A 20570-nucleotide genomic window follows, 5' to 3' on the forward strand; every position below is an offset into this window, starting at 1 on the left:
GACACCACCTTTTCCTCCTTTTCTGTATAGATATTTTATTTGTTGTGCTCAACACACATCACCTTCAATGTTGAACTAGTTTAGTATGCTCAGTAGCTGTTGTTGAAGTTTTATCCCCGTCAGAAGATCCAAAGACCATAATTACACAAGAAGAAATTATTCCTTCTCTTCACCTATCCTCATAATCTCTACTGCTTCCAAGAAAAGGATCTATCAACCTGTCAAACCTGTCTTCCTATTGTGAGGAGGAAGGGAAACAGTTCCCCTTATCTCCATGACCCCAAACCACCAAACCTCCTCAACCTCCTCGAGCAAGAGTGAAGCATCTGCTCTCTCTTGCATTTTGCCCTTTGCCAAACTGGACTCTCCCTTCCCTAAAGCCTGACGCTCGCCGCAAGTGTTATAAATGGCACTAATTAGAATCCTAGTTGCCCATTAACTCTTTTATTATTCATGTGACATTTATGATAAATGCATTATATTACTTACAAATGGTTGAGGTGGCACTTACACACAGCAGCATAAACTTTAGAGTCATGGGATAAATCATTTAACAAGAAGACAAACTAACTACAGCAGTTATGATAACCACTCACTGCAATGTATAACATTTAACTCTTCTGAGTTCAACACAAGAAATAAAGTAGCTTTGTATTCTAGAAGTGCAGGTGGACCAGTCATTTATATTTCAGCAGTAATATCTTTTGCATCAGTGTAAATACTTTCAAAGATGGCTTTCTATAGCTAGAGAGTATTGTGCACTGCACATGTAGTTCATAAAACAGAAGAAAACCCCTCTGCCTTTCTCCAACACGAGTCTTCCACAACAGCAAAGTTGTGCTTTCTCAGGATTACCAGATCTTCTTAATTAAGTCACAAAATTCAGAACAGAATAACCCCGATGAACATAAACTATGTTCATAAACTGTATAGAAATGGATTTTATTTGTACGTAGCAACTGCTACTTCCAGAATTAATTACAAATATGCTGGACTGTGTAGAGTATGGATTAATGTCCTGATTCAGCAATATATCTGTATGTTTAACTGCTCTTCTAAGCTAAGGCTAGGAGTAAATTGTTTGAACAAGTAATTATAATTCTTTAATTTGCCAGAAAACCAGTAAAGCTTTGTGCAGAATCAGCTACCCTTGACTTTTTGCATCCCTTCAGAGACCTTAAAAAAATCCATATGCATAGTTATCATCCTGCAATCCTCTCCATTAAATTACACATTATTCACCATCAAATCTATCTGTGAAATCAGCCAGTACAGACTAGTCACACTTCCTATAGATTAAAAGTCTAACAAAAAAATAACTTCTAAAAATAAAGCATTGTTTTAAAAAACCCCACCTAACATCAATAACCATAGTTTTGAAAGCGTCATTGCACAGAGTATGTATCAGTACAATTTGTAAGGGTTTTTTAATAGCTTGCTGAATTCTTAAGTAAAGAAACAGTAAAAAAAATGTACTTTGAAGGCACAGATAAAAATGTACATCTATTTACTTGAGAAGTCTGCAAAGCCTGTTCTTTCATCGTTCCAATGTGAAGAAGCAGTGCAACTATTTAAAATCAATCACCATGGGAGCTCACAACAAACAAAAGCCGCATATTATATCCCCTCCCAAATGTAAAGGCCACTTCTGCAGGAATAAATGTTGTAGCACCAGGAAATACTTTAACAAAACAGATATGTACCTGAAGAACTAAAAATAAAATAAAATCAAATCAATAGATCTTGCAGACAAGACATGGTCGATCCATCCTGAAAGACCTATTTTCAAATGCCTACTTCCACAGAATCACAGTATTGCTTTGTTCATCATGTTGTAGGGGGAAGAGGAAGAAAATCCCAAACCATGATTTTGTTGCAAACTGCCCAGTAACAGTAAAAAGGAGTACCAACTTTTCCAACAAACCTGAAAATACCAACAAAAAAACCCCTCCAAAATATAAAATGTGAAAACATTTTTTGTATGAATGAAGAAAGTATTTAAATATAGCCTTTTTATAAAGCAATTTATAATGCGATAACATCCATTGCTTATTTTTTGTATGATTGTATTTACAGTGCACTGTTGGAAATATTTAATTTCAAGCCAAAGTAATTTGCTTTATCCTCCATGGTTTCTAAACAGCACGAGACCACTGATATTTCTAATTGCAGAAATAGTTGCATTAAAAGTCATTAATTTTGGTGACTCTGTAACAAATATTTAGAAGACCACAGAACTGATAGCCTACAATAAATTTTGAAGTTAATCTAAATTTCAATTCAATAATGCAAAAAAGAATAAAAACTCCCAAATTTCTTTGATAGCGTATTCCCAAACAGCAAAAAGAACAACCAGCAAATTCCCAGCCAACCTGAACGTTGTTCTTTTTAACTGCTTTCCTAAATGCTGCAGGAGATTTTAAAACAGATAAAGTGCAGTACATTACTGGTGTTAGTCCAACTGAACTTGTTGTTCAGAAGCATCACACACTTTTTCCAAAGTAAATTCTACAAAGGGAACACTGCTATTTCCCCAACAGAGCACTGAGAATAAATGTCAGGATCTCCTACCTCGATCAAAAAGTCTCCAGTTCTCAGGCCAGCTTGCCATGCTACTCCCCCTTCATCCACAGATTCCAAGTACTGCAAAGCAGGAAAGGCTGGAGTTGGGGTGAATTCTTCAATTGGTGTGTCAGCTTTAAAAATAAATACCACATTAAAAAAAAGAAAGTTATGGAATGCTTGTAAATACCACTTGACTAAAGGCCTACTACTGGCCATTCAAACTGATGGTTAAAAAAATGGTGGGTGCTAAAAGTAAGAGGACTCTGCCTCAGAGGATATCAAGATGCTGGGAACAGAGTGCAATCTCTCTGCAATAGCAATCCACAGGTCTTCAATTCAGAGAGAAAAAGACATGCTGCTTTACTGACACAAACCAAATCAAGCTGTATGAGGCAATAGCTGGATCCTGAGTATTCCAGGATATTCAGTATTAGTTCACGTAAACCTTTTGTATGCCTAGCAAAATGCTTGGAACTCTGGAAACATCCAACTAAAAAGGAATTATGTACTGTAGCCAGAAGAGAGCATCCGGCTGAACTGGGGGGATAGGGTGGGTGGGAAAGGATGAGAAAGACCAAACTGAATTTTTCTTCTAGATTTAGATGTATATTACAAAGAAGATAACAGGAAAAAAAAATCACTTTTTAGGAAAGGAGGCACAGCAGGCCTTGTAACAACCCCCTCTCTCTCTGTCATGTACACGTACAAGCAGAAAAGTCCTTGGGTCTTTCACCTGAGGTGCCCTCATCATTACAGAGAAAATCTGGGGACAATTCTCGGGCTTGCACAGAGGGAGTAACCTCTGCTCGGTGCACAGACAACTCCTGCCAATGGCTTAGCTAAAAGGTAGCACTATTGGCTCTCCTAGTAGAACTCCAAAAATTTTTATTTAGTTAAAATTAGAAAAGCTTTTATGACACTGAAAATCTATGGTGGCACTGGTTTGGGGGTGGGGGAACAGGGAGAGAAAAAATGATGTCCCAAGAATGAAGATATGGAATAATTTTCATGCTCAAGCAAGGCAAGGGAGAACCCATGTAAAATGAGGGGGAGTAAGAGATGGGACATACCATCATATATATTTTTTTAAATACAAAAGGAGCAAACTGGACTGAAAGTTAAAAAGCGAAGCATTAAATAGAATGCTTTTTTTAACTCTTAAGAATGCCATTATTATAGATTTTAGTCTACAGAAAAGTAACATGCAGTTTAACATATGAACAGCTTTTAAAATGAGCACACTACAGGCCATGCAACATACGTGCAGCTTCTGAAGATATAAAAAAAGATCATATTTTCATACTAAAACTGCACCAATGTCACCTTGCAGAAGATCCACACCTATTTTAAACAAAACATCACTCTCTTGTCTATTTCTATTCGTAGACCTATTTAAATAGACTGACATTTGAAATAAAGAAGCAGGTTTTATAAGGAAAGCAGGTTTCCCACAGTTAGGTAAACTGCATAACAAAACAGATTAATGACAAAATATTACATATACCAACACAATAAAAATACAGACAAAACTTTCTCCCCCCCAAAAACGATTATACAGTGCTTCTCCTATGTAAAAATGCAAACTGCTTCAGAGAGAAGCCACTAAAATCCATCTGAGTAGTATAGCATACAGAGAATCCTGTTGTCTAGCAACCAAGTGCACCAGGAATAATTCCTGCTTAAATTCAGAGATGTATAAATTTCTTCATGCCAGTGCATATCACACACACACACACACAGAAGCACATACCTTTTGCCCCTCTGAGCACAAATCCAAATCCTTCATTGTCTTTTTTCTGCAGGACCACTGCCTTTTCTTCTATTATGCAGTCACTGTAGAGAGAATTCCGAGGATAGCGACCATTATTACATCCCTTCATCACCACTGTAGTAGCTGCTCCTCCAGTGTGCAGGTTCATCATCATCACAGCCCGTTAATCAAATAATATTGCAGTAACCAAGCATGGGAAAATATAGAACAAATAGTAGCGATGGGAAGACAAAGACAAAGCTTAATGATAAAAGAGAACATGACAAAGCAACTTAAAGAGAATAAAAAAGGCAGAGAGGAAAAAGAAAGAAGAAGAAATCATGCATGGTGGTTTGTGTTCTATATGAGTGACTGAATGAACATGTGATCATGTAATCTGTGGGCTAGCTAGGACTCTAAAAGGAAAAAAAGTAAGTGAACTGAACGACAGTATCATTAATAAACTCCTCAATCGTGGATGTACCAGATGCATCTTCTAGTGAAGCCAAAATGAAACCAACCAGAAGAAAAATGAGGCAGCATTTTAAATTTAAAGATAATAAATTATGATTTTATATTAGCTAACTAAAAGGCACAAATATATTCTGAAAGCTATGCCTTGCATCAAAAGCCCTTTTTCAATCCTATTGAATGTTGCATGCTGCAAGAATCCCACATGATCATCTGACAGCCTACAATGCTAACAACGTGCAGCTGCCTTGGCGTCATCAAGCACAAATTTCCACAGCATCAAGAATCTGCATAATTGAAATAGTAACAAGGCATGCACAATCAGGAAAGCACATTTCTAAGGAATATTTCCCATCTTCTGAGCAACAATTAATATTATAAAACAAGGAGATGGTATAAAGGACTATTTATGTAAGCAGTATGTCCTTAAAGAGAAAGTAGCCTCAGGAATCTTACTGTCATTGGCTAAGAAAAAAGTAGACAGTAGATGAAGAAAATGCATAAAATCCACATTAAAATGGGACTTTTCATACTCAGGGAATAATCTGTAAAAGCCTTAAGTTGTTTAGTGTCTTTCATTGAACATTAGGCTACTAAAAATAAGCTCAAAGCAAAAAAAAAGAAAAAAAAGTATTTGGAATGCTCTTTTAAGTATAAAACCATTACACAGCACAAGTTGCACGGCATCCTTCTGAATAAAGATAGTGTCAGGGGTTAAGTATTCATGAATTGTAAGCACTGCAAAACAACATGCTATGTTGGCTTTCAAATACCTACAAAACTAGGTAGGACAGAGAGAAGTATGAGCAAGTTTTCTTTTCTTAATTTTTTACTAGCCAACTACTGTTAGCACTGGTCTTGTACAGAATCGGTCACTAAAGCATTTAATACCATAAGAGATCGGATCTGCTTCAGTGCCATGAATAATCCAGAAGGGGAGGAGGAAACTAATTGGTGTGACCTTTTTATTTAAAGCTCTGAACAAAGACAAGGATGATGATATCAGGACACCAATGGACAGCCTCCAAACTCCAGATCTTTATGTATCACAGACTATCCTTTTGGTGACTTTCCAACTCGGAGGGATGCAACTTCTTGCTACTGCTAAAGTGATGATGTAATTATGTCTTCCAAACCACAGGGTAGTTAAACACTACACATGAATTAAAACTACCACAATGGCAACAGATGATCTCCACAAGTATCAACAGCTTTTGAATATTGTCCCTCAACTTACTATTATTTACTGTATAATTCAGACATTACCGTTTCTTACAATTAATAGCCCTGCTATGGAAATGATATAGTAAGAAAATATCTATTTCTCAAGAAATCCAAACACACTCCTGTTCAGGGGTATTGGGGTTGGATGGAATATGCAACCCACAAAGCCACTGAAGAGTCAACAGTAAAAAGCCCTCTCTAGCTTTTTCTTAATACAAGGTCAAATGAATAAAAGCCATTTCCTTCAAGTTTCCTTGTAAACAAGCAATAACATAACAGAAGTTAGAAGTTACGTTTGAGAACTTAATCATAAGAAAGCATTTGGTTCAAAGAACAACTCTCTCCTCTCCCTTACCCAGATCCATCTCATCTCAATTCATTACTATAAAGAACTCAGAAGCCTATTAGCTACGCACCTCATCAGATCCTGATCCAATTCTTTCATTTCTGTTGATAAAACCAAACAAATTCATAATATCATTCCTTAAAAAGCTGAAGGCTGAACTTCCAAAAGCAGTGCTTGGAAAACTTGAGATCAATTCAGCCAATCAACGTTAGGCATCTACACATCTACCCCTAAAAAAAGGCATCTAGGGTCCCTTCACAGCCAGCTAAGGAAATGAACAGGCATTTTCAAGTTACGTTGTGTTCATCCCAATGTAGAGGTCTATGACTGTTCAGATTAAAAGTATTAAAATCACCTAGGATTTTCTTTTCACGTACAACACATTTATTGCATAAACTATCCAGTTTTATACTTGAATTTAAACATTGAAAGTGGGAATACTAAATTGCCAAAATTGTATTAAGTTCGGTGTTTTGCATGCAAGGGGGAGAGGGAAAGAGAAGCGCAACCCGAAATTTTGGTAACAAAATGTACAAAGTTATCTCTATTACTTGACAAATACAGCCCACTAATATACTGTTTCAGTCCTGTACTACATAAGGAAACTCCATCACAGCTTGTAAAGCAAAGATGTAGGTTTGAAAAAATCAGATGTGTAGCCATTTCTTCTCATTTACATGCTAGGAGAAGGGGACCTGCAATAATCTTGTAGTATGAACAGTTTAAAGTTGTTTAAAGCAATCAGAGAAAGCACATTGATTCTCTGTACACACCCCGGTGCTGCAGAGCTAAGAATGAGCAGCAGGAAAAGGATGGCAAACAAACACACACACCCAAATGAACCAAACTTGCAACCTCCGCACCCTTTCTCAACTCACTTTGTATCCCCAAGAGAAGGGGGCAGAAGCAGGGAAAAGAAGTTTAATCTCTGACTGTTTGCAATATTGCTTCTTGTTTGCTTTGCCATGATAGGGTTCTCTTATCTCAGTGTCAGACTGGACCTCTTCACTGAAGACACGCTGATGGTCTGTTCTCAGTCTACCTGGTCTTGGCAGGCAGAGCAGTGCCAAATGTAAAAGTAGGTCAGAATTTCTCACAATGAGCCTTCTTGGCAGTATTTGTGTGATCCTAATGATATTGTAAATACTTAGCAACAGAATGCTATAGAGTGCAGCTACCAGTGACAAACAAAGGCAAGGTTAAATCACAAGCCTGTTCAGAGGTCATAGCTCAAGCAAGGGGAAAAGGTATTTCTTCACAGATGCTTTGAATACAGTGGATGGCTCTACATGAGGCTGAACAGTCCTAAGGCAAAATCCTTAAAGTCCATTTCTGTCCCATCTCCAACTGAAATTAAACAGCGTCCATTTCAGAGACAAGTTTTCAGAATATCACTAGTTCCATATTATGGTAATAAAATAAGTAATTTTAAAATCAATAGCTCATTACTTAAATAGGGCACATATTACTTTGACTTTGGGCTGTATAAGTCCAAGATTCATTGCATATAAAGTGAAATGCAGAATACATCCTATTAAGTGCAGAGTATTTCTGCATGAAGTACAATCTTAAATATAAAAAATTCAGGCCAAAAGAATGTTGATCTAAAATCACTTTTGCTTTATCTAAACACTAAATATTAGAAAACAGACTTCTTCATTGGTTCACGTAACTTCTCTAACACTTTAAGGCTCAAGAATTGTGCAGAGCCGTTAGAATTTCTGTAATTTTACAGACTTACCAATGGAGAAAGGAAATAAAGAGATTTACCCATGGTCAGCCAGACACCTGAGATTTGAACTCAGCACTGTGCAACGTAACAACCATCATTTGCGTAGACTTTTCAAGACAACAAGAATTTCTACTCTGCTAATAGCCCATTAAGACAATACTTGAGGAAGGAAGTAGAATTGTGAAGACCTTTATAAAGAAATAAGGTTGAAGCACAGGTTCCTGATAGAGGCAAAACCATGAAACATAGCTTCTATTTCACAACTAGAATAACTACTCCCTATCTTAAAACATGATTTACTCCAAAAGCTAAAATACTAAATTACAGAGATGGAAATTATCAGGACCATAGAATATATTTAGGAAAATCTGTATTTTATATGCTGTCTTTATTGGATGTTGAATACTTGATATCCTTGGTAAAAAATGAACAGTTCTTCACTAAGTTACCAAATATAATAATAAAAAATCATTAATGAAGTGATTCAATAAGAATTAGGAAGTCAGAAATACTGCTTTTGCCAGCCCTGTGACTGACAGAGGTGCCCAAAGGATTAACCATAATTATAAAGAAGCAACCTATGTTAAAGAAAGTAACAGTGCTATATACTTCAATAAATTTATGCTATAAAACATTACAAAGAAATACAGGTTTTAAGAGAAACATTAACTTTTATGACACAAGTGCAAAGAAGTTACACAATTTCTTTATGCAGAACCAAGGAGAAACTTCCTCTTGTTATGTATGTATAACAGTCCACGTTCTTTTATCCAGCCTTTAATTACAATTAATATCATATTCTTTGGTAGAAGAAGGGAGTAGGTAATCTAAAGTAATACCTGAGTCAATTGATTTGGTTAGTACTACTTTCAGGTTTTTTTCCCTGTTTTCACCTTAAGTTTCTGAAACTGTAACCACTAAAGTAACATCTTGATACAGCAAAACAGGAAGTCGAACAACTTCCTGGAAATAGAAATCATCCAGTAAAAGGCTGATTTTATATTATACAGAAATCTCAGGATAGGATATGAAGGAATAAAAAGTTAGTGGCAAGGGCATGATCCTATATATATACACTCATATAAACTATATATATATATAGGGTATGTATGTACCGATATGTATGGATATATGGATATCCATATATGAATATATATACACACAATAAGATGAATATATATAGTCTTTTTAAAGATAAATATTATTCTCTTGCATCTGCACTGGCAGAGAGAAAACAGAAAACCATGGTGGGGTGGGGAGAGTGGCAAAGTGAGATGACAAAAAGAAAAGCTTCATTCCTCTATCTTAATTAATTTCATTTGTATTCTAAAAATAAGTAGTGAATTCAAGTACCACACATGATGAAATAAAAACTAAACATGAAGCATTCAGGCAGGTGTCCTTCTCGTGTAGAACATGAGGGTTTTACACTGCAGAGTCCTTCAAACAATTTCATACAGACGTTCCATCAATCACATTAGTATTTTGGGCTACAGCAAACTCCACTTATACCTGATATTTAGTAGCAATTTTCAGTTGTAATTATCAAGCAGTTGAGCAATCTAAGCCTGAAATAGGAAAATATTAATATTCTTTGCTCATACTATGAGCCTTGAACAAACACATACATATGTTTAGGTAACTAGAATATTTATCCACCTTACTTTTAAGGTTTGTATTTTTCTACTCAAAACCAGCTGTAGTTCTATCCCCTGCTATTGCCACCAAACTACAGAGAAACAGGAATTTTCTCCCTCGATATCTTAACATAGAAAGTATTTACATAAAAGGAATAACAATAATAGCTATTAATAACAACACTGCTTTTCTAGATAGGTTTTTTTTTTAATCAATAATTTTCCAAATTTTTTTGCTAAAGGTGGTCAGTATTATCACAGACAACCACAGTAGCAAGGACAAGAACGTGTTCAAGGTTGGCAAATAGGACAAGTAACAAAGGTAGAACCAGGGAAGTAAATCCAGATCTAAGATAATGGTATGAGCGTACAAAAACATAACTCTATATAATAATAAAGATTTTCTCCAGCTGATGCTGAACTAGTTCATAAAGCTTGCTAATCAACCTTTATGCTTATCTCAGAATTGGCATACAGCAGATAGGACTTTGAATTTTTTCCTTCCCTTTTTAGAGAGAGCCACTGGAACATATGCACAACCACACTGGGTTGGACACGTGTCAGTTCTTGGAGCCAAACACCCTGTCTCTGCCAAAGGCCAAAAGCAGAGAAGGGTATAAGAGATGGACAAGGACATTTGGTGCTTCCCCAGAGATCTCCACCAGCCCCCAACCAAGCTGTGCTACTCACTCCTTGTCTTACTGAGAAACACGGTACACTGTATTCCCTTCTCGTTCAGTTTTGTCACCGTGCTTTGGCGCGTGCACGTTCCCTGGTAATACAGGAGATTATAGCCACCTTCCTCAGGATATCTTCATTCATGTTTCTATAACAGACTTTAGTCACACTTTTAGTAAAAAAAAAAGTGTTTTAATAACACTTTTGAAACGTGTTACAAGCCCTTTAAGGTAGCAGTTTGACATTGCAGGTCTTTATAACAATTATTAAACTCACTACATAATTTCAGTATTGTACCTTGATTTGCTCCCTTAGACATTCAGAGAGTCTAAACATAGGAAAGGATAAACATAAATAACTTATGAAATAAAAGAAAGAGACTGGTGATTTCAGGATTGGTGAAAACCATGAGTTTCAAATTAGTTTTAAGGGATTCCCAAGGTTTCCATCAACCCTGTTTGTTATGATGAGCAGAAGGAACTATTGTCCTCCTGTCCTGCATTTCTTGGAAACTAAATACAGCTCTAACCACAAGAAGTGTAAGTAACCTTGACTGTTCGTTTCAGCTTTACAGATGTAAGTATTTCACTTAAAATTCTACATTGTACAGAAGTGTATAGTGCTTCAATCACCAGTGTTAAAATTCCTGTCCAATTTTATGATACTTTAGTATAAGGTATGTTACAAGTAAGTTTCAAGTTCTGTCTCAAAACAAAGGCATAGAGGGAAGTTTTTCTGAAAATATTTTCCCACTTTTTTCTTCTCCAAGAGCTTTAAAAATACATTCTAGAGTGAGAAACTTTGATTTGTATAATTTTACTGAAAAGATATCAAGAGGTGATTTCAATTAGAGTTTAATTTTCACGTAGGCCTTTAAAAATCCCGACTAATCACCATATTATTTTACAATCTCATTAACATCAAAAAGGAGGTGGCATCTCTACCTTTTTTTCTGAAATATATTCTCCCCCCTTTCTGTTTCTCTAATTACACTGTCCTTGAGTTATTTTAAGCCTACTCCACATTTTGTTTACTTACCTGCAAAACAGCTTGAGAATGGTCCATCTTAACAGTTTTCTTGTCTAATAATATCATAATTTTCAGCAATTTTGTCAAAGCATGGCCAGTTTAGCCTGCAACATGGGTAGCAGTGAAAAATCACTGACTTTACAGATATCAGCTGATGAAGAGAGAGAACTCTGCTTTATTTGAATTGGCAGTTGCTTTTTTTAATTAAGTGAATGTTGAACTGGAATCTCTCCTTATTGCCCCCTTTCCTTTCACACTCAGGTATAGCTTACTGGTTCCTTTGATGCATAATTTCTGGAAATATGAAGCTTTTATTTTGTAAGTAAGGAGACAGTAAAAAATTTTGGTTTATCATTTAATCTCATTTGAGTAACTAACTTAAGATGCATAGAGTTTAATTTTAAATGTTTTTCAGAATTTATCATATTTAAAGTGTTTACAGTAGAGGAATAAACCACTTCTGTATGGCTACAACTGTTCTACGTATCTGACAGTGCTACACTATCAGTCTTCAGAAGTGACAGTTTAAAGGGTCATGTTTTTGATTGTAGCATTAAACTCTTAAATCTGAGACATGTTATCTGTGCCCAACATGCTTTTTTAAATTTAAAATTACAGAAATTCAAAGACACATGGGTAGCAGTCTTTTTTTCTAAATATGTATTGATCACTATTTCCCAGTGCACATATTTAACTCCACAGTCACTATTCTTCTGTTCAGAATTTTGCCATTAAATCAGTTTTAGTGAAATGCTTATCTATTAAAACTAATATTTTGTTGATATATTTCAGTCTAAATTAAGCCTTCGTTAGACTTTTTCCCCAGAATCTGGGATGAAATTTTATGTCAGAGGGAGCAGGCACCCCCCAGCAATATCACCAGCTATTCAATTGGTATATCTGCCAATCATTCAAACCTCACATCCCCACCTGCACGCTACAACCTCTGAGGACAGAGCTAGCATCTGCCTCTTGGCTCAGTGAAAGAACAATAGTTTCAAAAAACCTGGATCAAGAATCACTCTCTCCTCCAGGTTCTTGGCATTCATCAGCAATACAAGGGGTGGGTTTAAGTCAAAGCAGTCCAACACACGTGGGACTCGAGCCCAGAATTTCGTTATCCCAGGTGAACACCCTGACACCAGCTATTGCTTGCTCTTTAGCAGGTCCCTCTTTGTGCGGTTTGACTCCACCCAATTTATGAAGAAACACAATTCTATCCCATCTGTTTGTCCCAAAGCAAACAAGACATCCTCCCCATAAATCTTATGTTATACACAATGGAGAGCTGTTTAGTGACCAGTTTTACTTAGAGCACAAAAATCAATCCCTTTCAGACTTCTCGATAATTTCTTCTTTTAAGAGGAAAAAAAGGGATATATTGCCTGACAGTCACCCTTAGAATTTGCCTTGTAGATCAAATTCTGCAAATGCAACAAATATTTATTAAAATCTTTCTGGAAAGAAGAAGAATAAAAAAGAAAAAGTGGTTTAAATCATTGCTCCCACTGGAGGAAAGCCCACAGTGCCAGCCCAACAGTTATTTGTTCCTTTTGGCCTGCCAAAACTTAAAAATGCATCACTTACAATCAGAGGCACCATATGTCAGCTTTTGCTCATCTAGTGATTAGGTGAGAGGAAGGAAGCCAGAGGTGTAGTGGGGCAGGGAATTAAAGGTCACATGGAGGAAGCTAAGTCCTGGCAGTGCAGGCTAGGAGACAGGAATGTAAAAGACTGATTGTTAGAAACTCAACTCTTCTCCTTTTCCTGGAAAAATAATCAATTTAACCTCCTGTTTTCCTCTGCTCTATCCTTGCATCTAGTTATGTGGCTCCTATTTCTATCTAACCTGGGTATCATACCCTCACAATCTTTTCTTTCTGTCCTCACCTTCTGTCTTTTCCACTCCATTTTATTTTATTTTTAATTTTGTTATTCTAATTTAGAAAACTTTATTCCTTCCCATGCACAAGACCCAGGCTGCTACTTTCAGGTCTGACATTTAAATCCATCCTGTCCTCCAGCATCTGGTCAGAGGAGTTACAGGGAAAATACTGTTGAGCTTGAGAACATCAGTTGCTGTGCAGGAAATGGCACTTCCACCAAATCATGACCCTTGCAATCAGGACCTTTTGTACCCACAGTTACACAGATTTTCACCAGCACTAGAGGTGGATCATTGCAGTTTTTCAGAAAGATCATTTTAATTTTAAATTTGGGAAAGGCTATATTTTTTAAAAATTTGCTCTTGGAAACTGTTTGTCTGTCTTTGCTAATTCTTTACCTCTAAAAATGTAGACAAACATCTAGTCCAGAAAACATCTGACAACTTTTAATCATTAGAAGCAAAACCATCAGTTACTAAAAGCAGGATCTTGTTGAAGTGCTTTAAAAAACTTCACTATTAATGCAGCAAGCAACTTAAAAATACACTGACAAGTTCATGGAAACTCTTATCACTCACTTCATAGTTTTGCATGTTACTACAATTGTATTAGACTTTAATATTGCATCTTCATGCAATTATACCACATATTTCAATGAAGAGATACTACAGTTCAGATATACACACACACACACACACCCTTTTTACCTCCTATTTTAGCAATTACTTTTAATATTTTCTGCAGTCACCAACATAGAAAGCTCAGTCATGGCAGGGGAGGCAAAGTGTAAAGTTGTTTATTAGCAAGTAAGATCATTTTCATTAGAAATTAAATAACTGTAAACGAAAACCTTCACATTTTACATCTCCACCTGTTCCACAAAATCTACAATGCCTTAATTATTGCTTAAACATATATGTAATTTTCCAAATTGTATTAAATTATATTCTTCATATTAATGAGGCACAAGGTATTAAAAATGAGCTACCCTCACACATTAAGAGCAGTTCAGTGCTATCAGACTATTATACTCACAGTAAATGAACTAATTCAGAACAGGCATCAGGCAAGCCCAACAAAATATCTTTAGAAATAAAGTAACAATACACGCACACAAAAACTTTTATACACTTTGTTTTCCGTAATTTTCTCAGTGCTGATTGTTCTCTATGCCTAAAAGAACCAAGAGTATCACATATGCAGAGATCTTAAATCATTAAAATCTCAATGAGCATTCAGATGAAACCACATCACTGTATCACATGGCCATATCTATTGATCTATTTTATATACATTACATTATATTTACATTACAACGCTGAGCATAGTCAGATATTTTTGCTACTATCTCCCGGACAAAAACTGAGCTATGTATATATGGAAAAAAGTTAAAATACTACTGGTTTTACTTCTTTCCACCAGAGAAAAGGAAATCAAGAATTACATTTAAAACATATGTCTGCAGCTAAGAACTCATTATAAGTTTATCAATCCCAGAATAAAGTAACAGAAAGCACAAATTTATTTTTAAGAATGAACAGCATCCATTTTAATATCCTTACTCCAGTTCCTCCATGGGATGAACTGAACAGTATAAACTTCACAGAAAACACTAGTACAGTGGAACTGGTGCCATTCAACAGAAAACCAAAAGAAGTCAGTTATGTCAGCACAGAAAGTTCTATTCTCTATGTAACAACACTTCTCTCACTGTTCTGCAGGCCTAGAGAGAACCAACATGAAAATGTGGTGAGCAGGATATAAAAATTAACAACAGCTCTTATACATTTTCGTAAAGAACCATTTGCCAGGATTTAACAGATTGCCACTGATGGCAGCACACAGCAAGTCACACTCAGCAAGTACATACACTCGATTCCCTGCAGCACGGAAACAGGACCATTGCGACGCCATGACCAGGAGAAGGTTCCTCAGCTCCCTGTTACCCACCTCATGACTTGCAATGGCCACAATTCTTCAAAACGTTTCCCTCCATTTTAAATATATATTTAAAGTGATGAACAATTGCATTTTTCCAGAAGGAAAACAATATATTTGTATAAAATATCCACATGAAACCACATATCAAACTAGATGAACGTATTTCCATGTCAAATTGAGAGTTTCCACTAAGAAAAAAAAGAAAGTGTAATTACTGTGTAACACACTTAATGTTTAAACTATTAAGACAGCACCATTTACATCCCAACTTTGGGACAAAGACTGAGGTATTCAACAGCTAGATTCTGTGGGTTAAAAAATTAAAAAAACAAAAAGAGCTACAGAGCACGCTGAATTAGAGGGGTAGAGAGTTTCAGCTGTGCCAGAGAGTCTCTCTGAGCTGTCGAGGATTAAAGCTTATACTGCTCTATCCGACAGCGCAGATGACAACATCAACTGGGATATACAGCTGAGAAGAATATCTCATTTTTGTTATATGTTTGCATGTAAATTGGCTTTCGAGGAGTTGCTTCTGTCAGCTTCTGCACTCATGAGACATGGATGCTGCCACTCAACTCCAAGAAGGGACATTAAGGTTAATGAATTAAGCTTTTAATTAACCTTTCTTACACATACCTCCCAGACTACACAATCCAATTTTCCTCTTTTTCATCTCCCAGAAAAATAGAACTAAAGCCAAAAGGCAAATCAATTTGGCCCCGTCATTAACTTTGTGGAAACAAGCCTTTGAAAAAGGTTATTTATTATTACATCCTCTCCTGTGAGCTTCTTAATACTGCTGTAGCCATAGGATGTCAAGAAAAGGCAACAAGAAAACTTCTCCCAAGCAGTGATCAGTACCAGTTAAAGTAGTTAGAAAAAAATAAAATAAAAGATGTGAAAGTCGATTGTATTGTGAAGAAAGAGAAGGCACAGAAGAGGCAGGAAACCTTAAATTCATGTCGCTTACTTCATAATTGCATTGAAGTTGGCCGTCAGTCATGCTATTCACTTGCTATTTCACTATTCTGCTGGGGGTGGGAGGGAGATGATGCAATTAACGCAGTAGTAAATTTTCCACTGTTGTGTTCTAAAGTTTCCACATCCATGACGGCAACTGGATCAGGTTTTCCACCAAATCAAGTTTATAATCTTTATATAGTACCCAAATTGCTCATATTATTTATATCTCCAGAGTATGAAAACTAAGTTACCACTTTATCATCAGTCACATAACATTTAAGAAGATGCTAACATTTTACATTTAAAAACTAATTAATTTCACACATTTTAATTTGATAACTTAATTTTGTCTTCTCTCTTATTTTCCTGATTGAACAATTCACTGTCCTATCTTGAGAAAATTAATCGATTCTCTCACTTCCATTAAAAAGCAGATAAAAATTTATCATTTCTAAATGTTTGTCTTTTTTGTAATGTTTTGAAAAATAAAGATTTTTTTTTTTAATTGCAACATCCATTCTATGCCTCAGCAAGATTTTATATTATGAAACTGGAATTTGACCTTGATGAAAGAGGACTCCATGAAATAACTCATTTAAGACCTACAATTAACTTAAAGGTATTATTGAACTTTAACTAGACTTCTGAAGGATATTTATAACACTTTGGAAGCTTTTGCTTTGCTGGTCACAATATTGCCCATACAGCCTAGACAAGACAGACCCAACCAAACATTTTTCCTAACAAACTCGATGGGATTGGCTCCCATCCCAGCTCTCAAAACCACTGTCCCATGGTTGTCTTGACCACTGCTGACCACAAATACAGGGAAGACACAAAACTCCAGAGACATGTCAGAGCAGTCTCATGTTATCTCCCTGCAACTTTGTTGGTGTATCTGCTCTTTAAGACAAGGGGTGATGGTTTTAAACTCAAAGAGAGGAGATCAGACTAGATACAAAGAAGAAATTCTTTACAATGAAGGTGGTGATACACCAGCCCAGGTTGCCCGGAGAGGTGGTAGATGCCCCATTCCTAGAAACATTCAAGGTCAAGTTGGACGGGGCTGAGCAACCTGATCTAGTTGAAGACATCCCTGCTCACAGCAGGGGGGGTGGACTACATGACCTCTAAAAGTCCCTTCCAACCCAAACCATTCTCTGATTCTATGATTCCTCCTGCTTTCTGCTCCTCTGTGTGGCTCTACATCACGTCAGGCAAATAGACCCTCAGGCCATGGTGTTTCCTGGGGTCTGATATCATGGGTGCTGCCTGCTTCCTCCATCTGGGGAGGCAGTTGGACTTGGCCCATCCTACTTGTCACCTCAGCCTCCAGAGCTCCAGCCTGAGACAAATGTCCAGGGACATGTCTTTACTCCTATTTGTCCAGTCAGAGCTCCTGCTAGCATAAGAAACCTTACCCTCTCTCACGTGTGTGCCATTGCAACAAAGCCTACCCTTCCCTTCAACATTTGTCCATCTGCATCAGATTAAAGGTAAATGATTGAAAGTAATTAGTTCTTAAAAGGTTTTAATAAAATAGTGAAGGAATCCATGCAAAGAATGTCAGCGGTAACAGCGCGAGACAACATCACTTTTGCCCAAGAGAATTAATGTATCCCACCAGCATTCAAAGCAGATAATACATTAGACCTGGTAGTTCCAAATATTATATTTGTATGATATTTAATGACTATTTGTACTGGCAGGCAAGTTTCACTGCCTTTCTACATATTAGTAAGTATACTACCCATTTTCCTGAAGTATTAACGTACGGATAACTGATCCCTTATGCAAAGCTGAAATAGGATTTAATGAACCTCCATTATTCAAGCTCCACATTTTCCTAAAGATGAAAAATGCCATGTACAATGTATTTTCCTGCATGTGAATAAGCCCATTAATATAGATTTCTGAACAGAGTGTTTCTACTCAGCAATTTTTGCCCTTTAAGAGAGGGAAGGAAAAAAAAGAAGGGAGCAGACACTTCCCCTCACTCCCCCACATCATCTCCAGAAAGGAACTGGATCAGCTTTGTGAATACTTTGGTTTCAAAGCTCTAATACACAGGCACAATTGCCTTCTAACAAATGTTTATTAAAACTTAGCTGCAAGCAGTTAAAGCTGTTTTATTATAGTCTTCCCTTTACGTTGTTAGGAAATGATAACAGAGAAAGCAATCAAAGCAGTACAAATTTGGAAATACTAAGAACTGCTGTTAGTTTGACATCTTGTTTGCCTCTTTTAACAGTTTCCCTCCCTAAAGAAGCCCATGTTAGGAATTAAATCTGTACATACTAACAAAACATACTGATACTCTACATACTAACAAAACATACTAATACTTTATGTACTAACAAAACATACTAATACTTTACATACTAACAAAACATACTGATACTCTACATACTAACAAAACATACTAATACTTTACATACTAACAAAACATACTAATACTTTACATACTAACAAAACATACTAATCTCCAGTCAGATTCTTAAATGCAAATTCTTTTTCTTTACCAGCAATACATAAGCACCAGTAAAATTATCATTTAGATGCTCAAAAAGCTGATTTGGAGCCTCATTCAAGTATCTGAAACTCAACTTTGTGTGCTGTTGCGGTTTTAGTACAGCAAGTCCTCAAATTCTGTTTTGCTTAGGAAAAAAATATCAGAACAGCGTTTCACTATCTGTCATGTTTGTAAAGGATGAAAAAGGAAGTTTCCCTTCCATCATGGTATATGTTCTCTGTAAATACATCATTCCAGTAAGTTATTATATGTGCCACAGAGAAACAAGTTTTTTTATTTTCCAGCAACTAAGTTTGGAAACTTGGACACCAAAACAATTCTTTTAAATTTTCTTTATTTTTTTTTTTTTTTTTTAGTTTTCCTACTATTATTTTACAAAAATTCTAAAACTACTATCCTTTTCTCTGCTTAAAAGTATGTTAAGCCAGTCTATCCACTGTATTTCTTGGAATTTCCCATTAATTTCTCCTATGTTTCCTTCTCAATTTCCACTTGTACTGCTGGATTGTCATTATTACTCTTCAAAATGGGTCCACTGGGTTTCAGATTCTCTGTGGAAATTACCCTTGAGTTTTCTTCAAAACTTGCTTTTCTCAGAAGCTGCCAGGAGAGCTCTGTTGCTTTGCCTCTTACTGCTCAGACAATTAATAGCATCAATGGCAGAATCAGGAACAATTGCAGACATAATTCAAACCTAATTTCTCAACAATAAGAGTGTACAAAATTTTATCTGATAAACTTTCCTGCTCAGCTGTAGTCCTGAATCAGGTAATGTTAATTTTTTTAGAGTTTTGCCAACAACCGATCAACAATCTCACTCTCTTCCCCTCAAAACCCCCAAACATCTCACACACTTTCCATGACTTCCCAAAAAGCAGGAAGTATAATCCATTCATCCCCAACAGCTCACTGGTTAAAAACCATACTTGAACACCACTGAGATGAGGTTCAAGCCCTTGGTCTGATTATGGCTTCTGGCCTCCTGCTTTCAAAATAACCTCTAAACAACAGAGTACTGCATGTTTCAGAAGGGCAGATGGCATTGTTCTCTCCCAGGAAAGAACCTGAATTTTCTTGGGAAAAGGACAACAAAAAAATCTTAATGCTTTAGAATCAATAGCTCCCCACCCCCAAAAGGGGGGGAAAAAAAAAGGTTTTGATGGAACTGACATTTTCTAATGAAAAAATCTTTTGTCAGAAAGTAGCAGTAGGTTTCTATGTGGGATTATTTGGTATCTCTGAGGCAACAAGCTGCGGCCCCAGCTTCTAGCTTTACAGAAACAACCCTACCCATTAATACTGAAATACAGAGACAAGGCTATGAATTTTATAGAATAATGATCACTCAAAGGATGTTGTGAAAAGCCATCTCTGCTCACCAGTAATGTCACTAGTAACCATACTGCAGCAGAGTTATGTGTTTCATAGCACAGACTAACAGCTTCTCTTGACAACTTAATCATTAGACTACCCAGTCAATCATGGAGTTGTCCAACAGTGCAAAGCTCTGGTAACTTGGCTGATCACAGCAGGGGAATATGCAAGATATTGAAATGGGGTTTCTCTGTTCCTAAGTCACAGCAGCAAGAGTTGATGCCCTATAACACACCGTATACAGTAACAGGAAGATCAGAGCCTCCAAGATGGGATGATTGTAGACAACCCACAAGTCTGTTCTTCTTCCCATCGTGCCACCAAACCTTCCCTCTTCATCCAGCATTGCAACATTATTTCAAATCACAACTCAAGGGTGTGATACATAAACTGCAGGTTTATGTATTTTTAAAATTTTTTAATTTTTTAAATATTTATAGG

General features: G+C 36.4%; 1 protein-coding gene across 1 annotated transcript in view; it reads right to left on the reverse strand.

Annotated features, from left to right (window-relative positions):
* Positions 1–2571: 2571 nt before the first annotated feature.
* LOC104523310 (SH3 and multiple ankyrin repeat domains protein 3) overlaps positions 2572–20570 on the reverse strand; it is a gene marked incomplete at its 3' end in the record, with an annotated part of 155489 nt that continues 137490 nt past the window's right edge. Inside the window, exons 15-16 of the mRNA XM_029084464.1 lie at positions 4316–4398; positions 2572–2696 (exon numbers count right to left, since the gene is read on the reverse strand). Of these exons, the coding sequence (XP_028940297.1) occupies positions 2572–2696; positions 4316–4398 (208 nt within the window). The remainder of the gene's footprint in view (positions 2697–4315; positions 4399–20570) is intronic.

The sequence above is a fragment of the Antrostomus carolinensis genome, unplaced genomic scaffold, assembly GCF_000700745.2.
Source record: "Antrostomus carolinensis isolate BGI_N321 unplaced genomic scaffold, ASM70074v2 scaffold4304, whole genome shotgun sequence".
Classification (NCBI taxonomy): domain Eukaryota; kingdom Metazoa; phylum Chordata; class Aves; order Caprimulgiformes; family Caprimulgidae; genus Antrostomus; species Antrostomus carolinensis.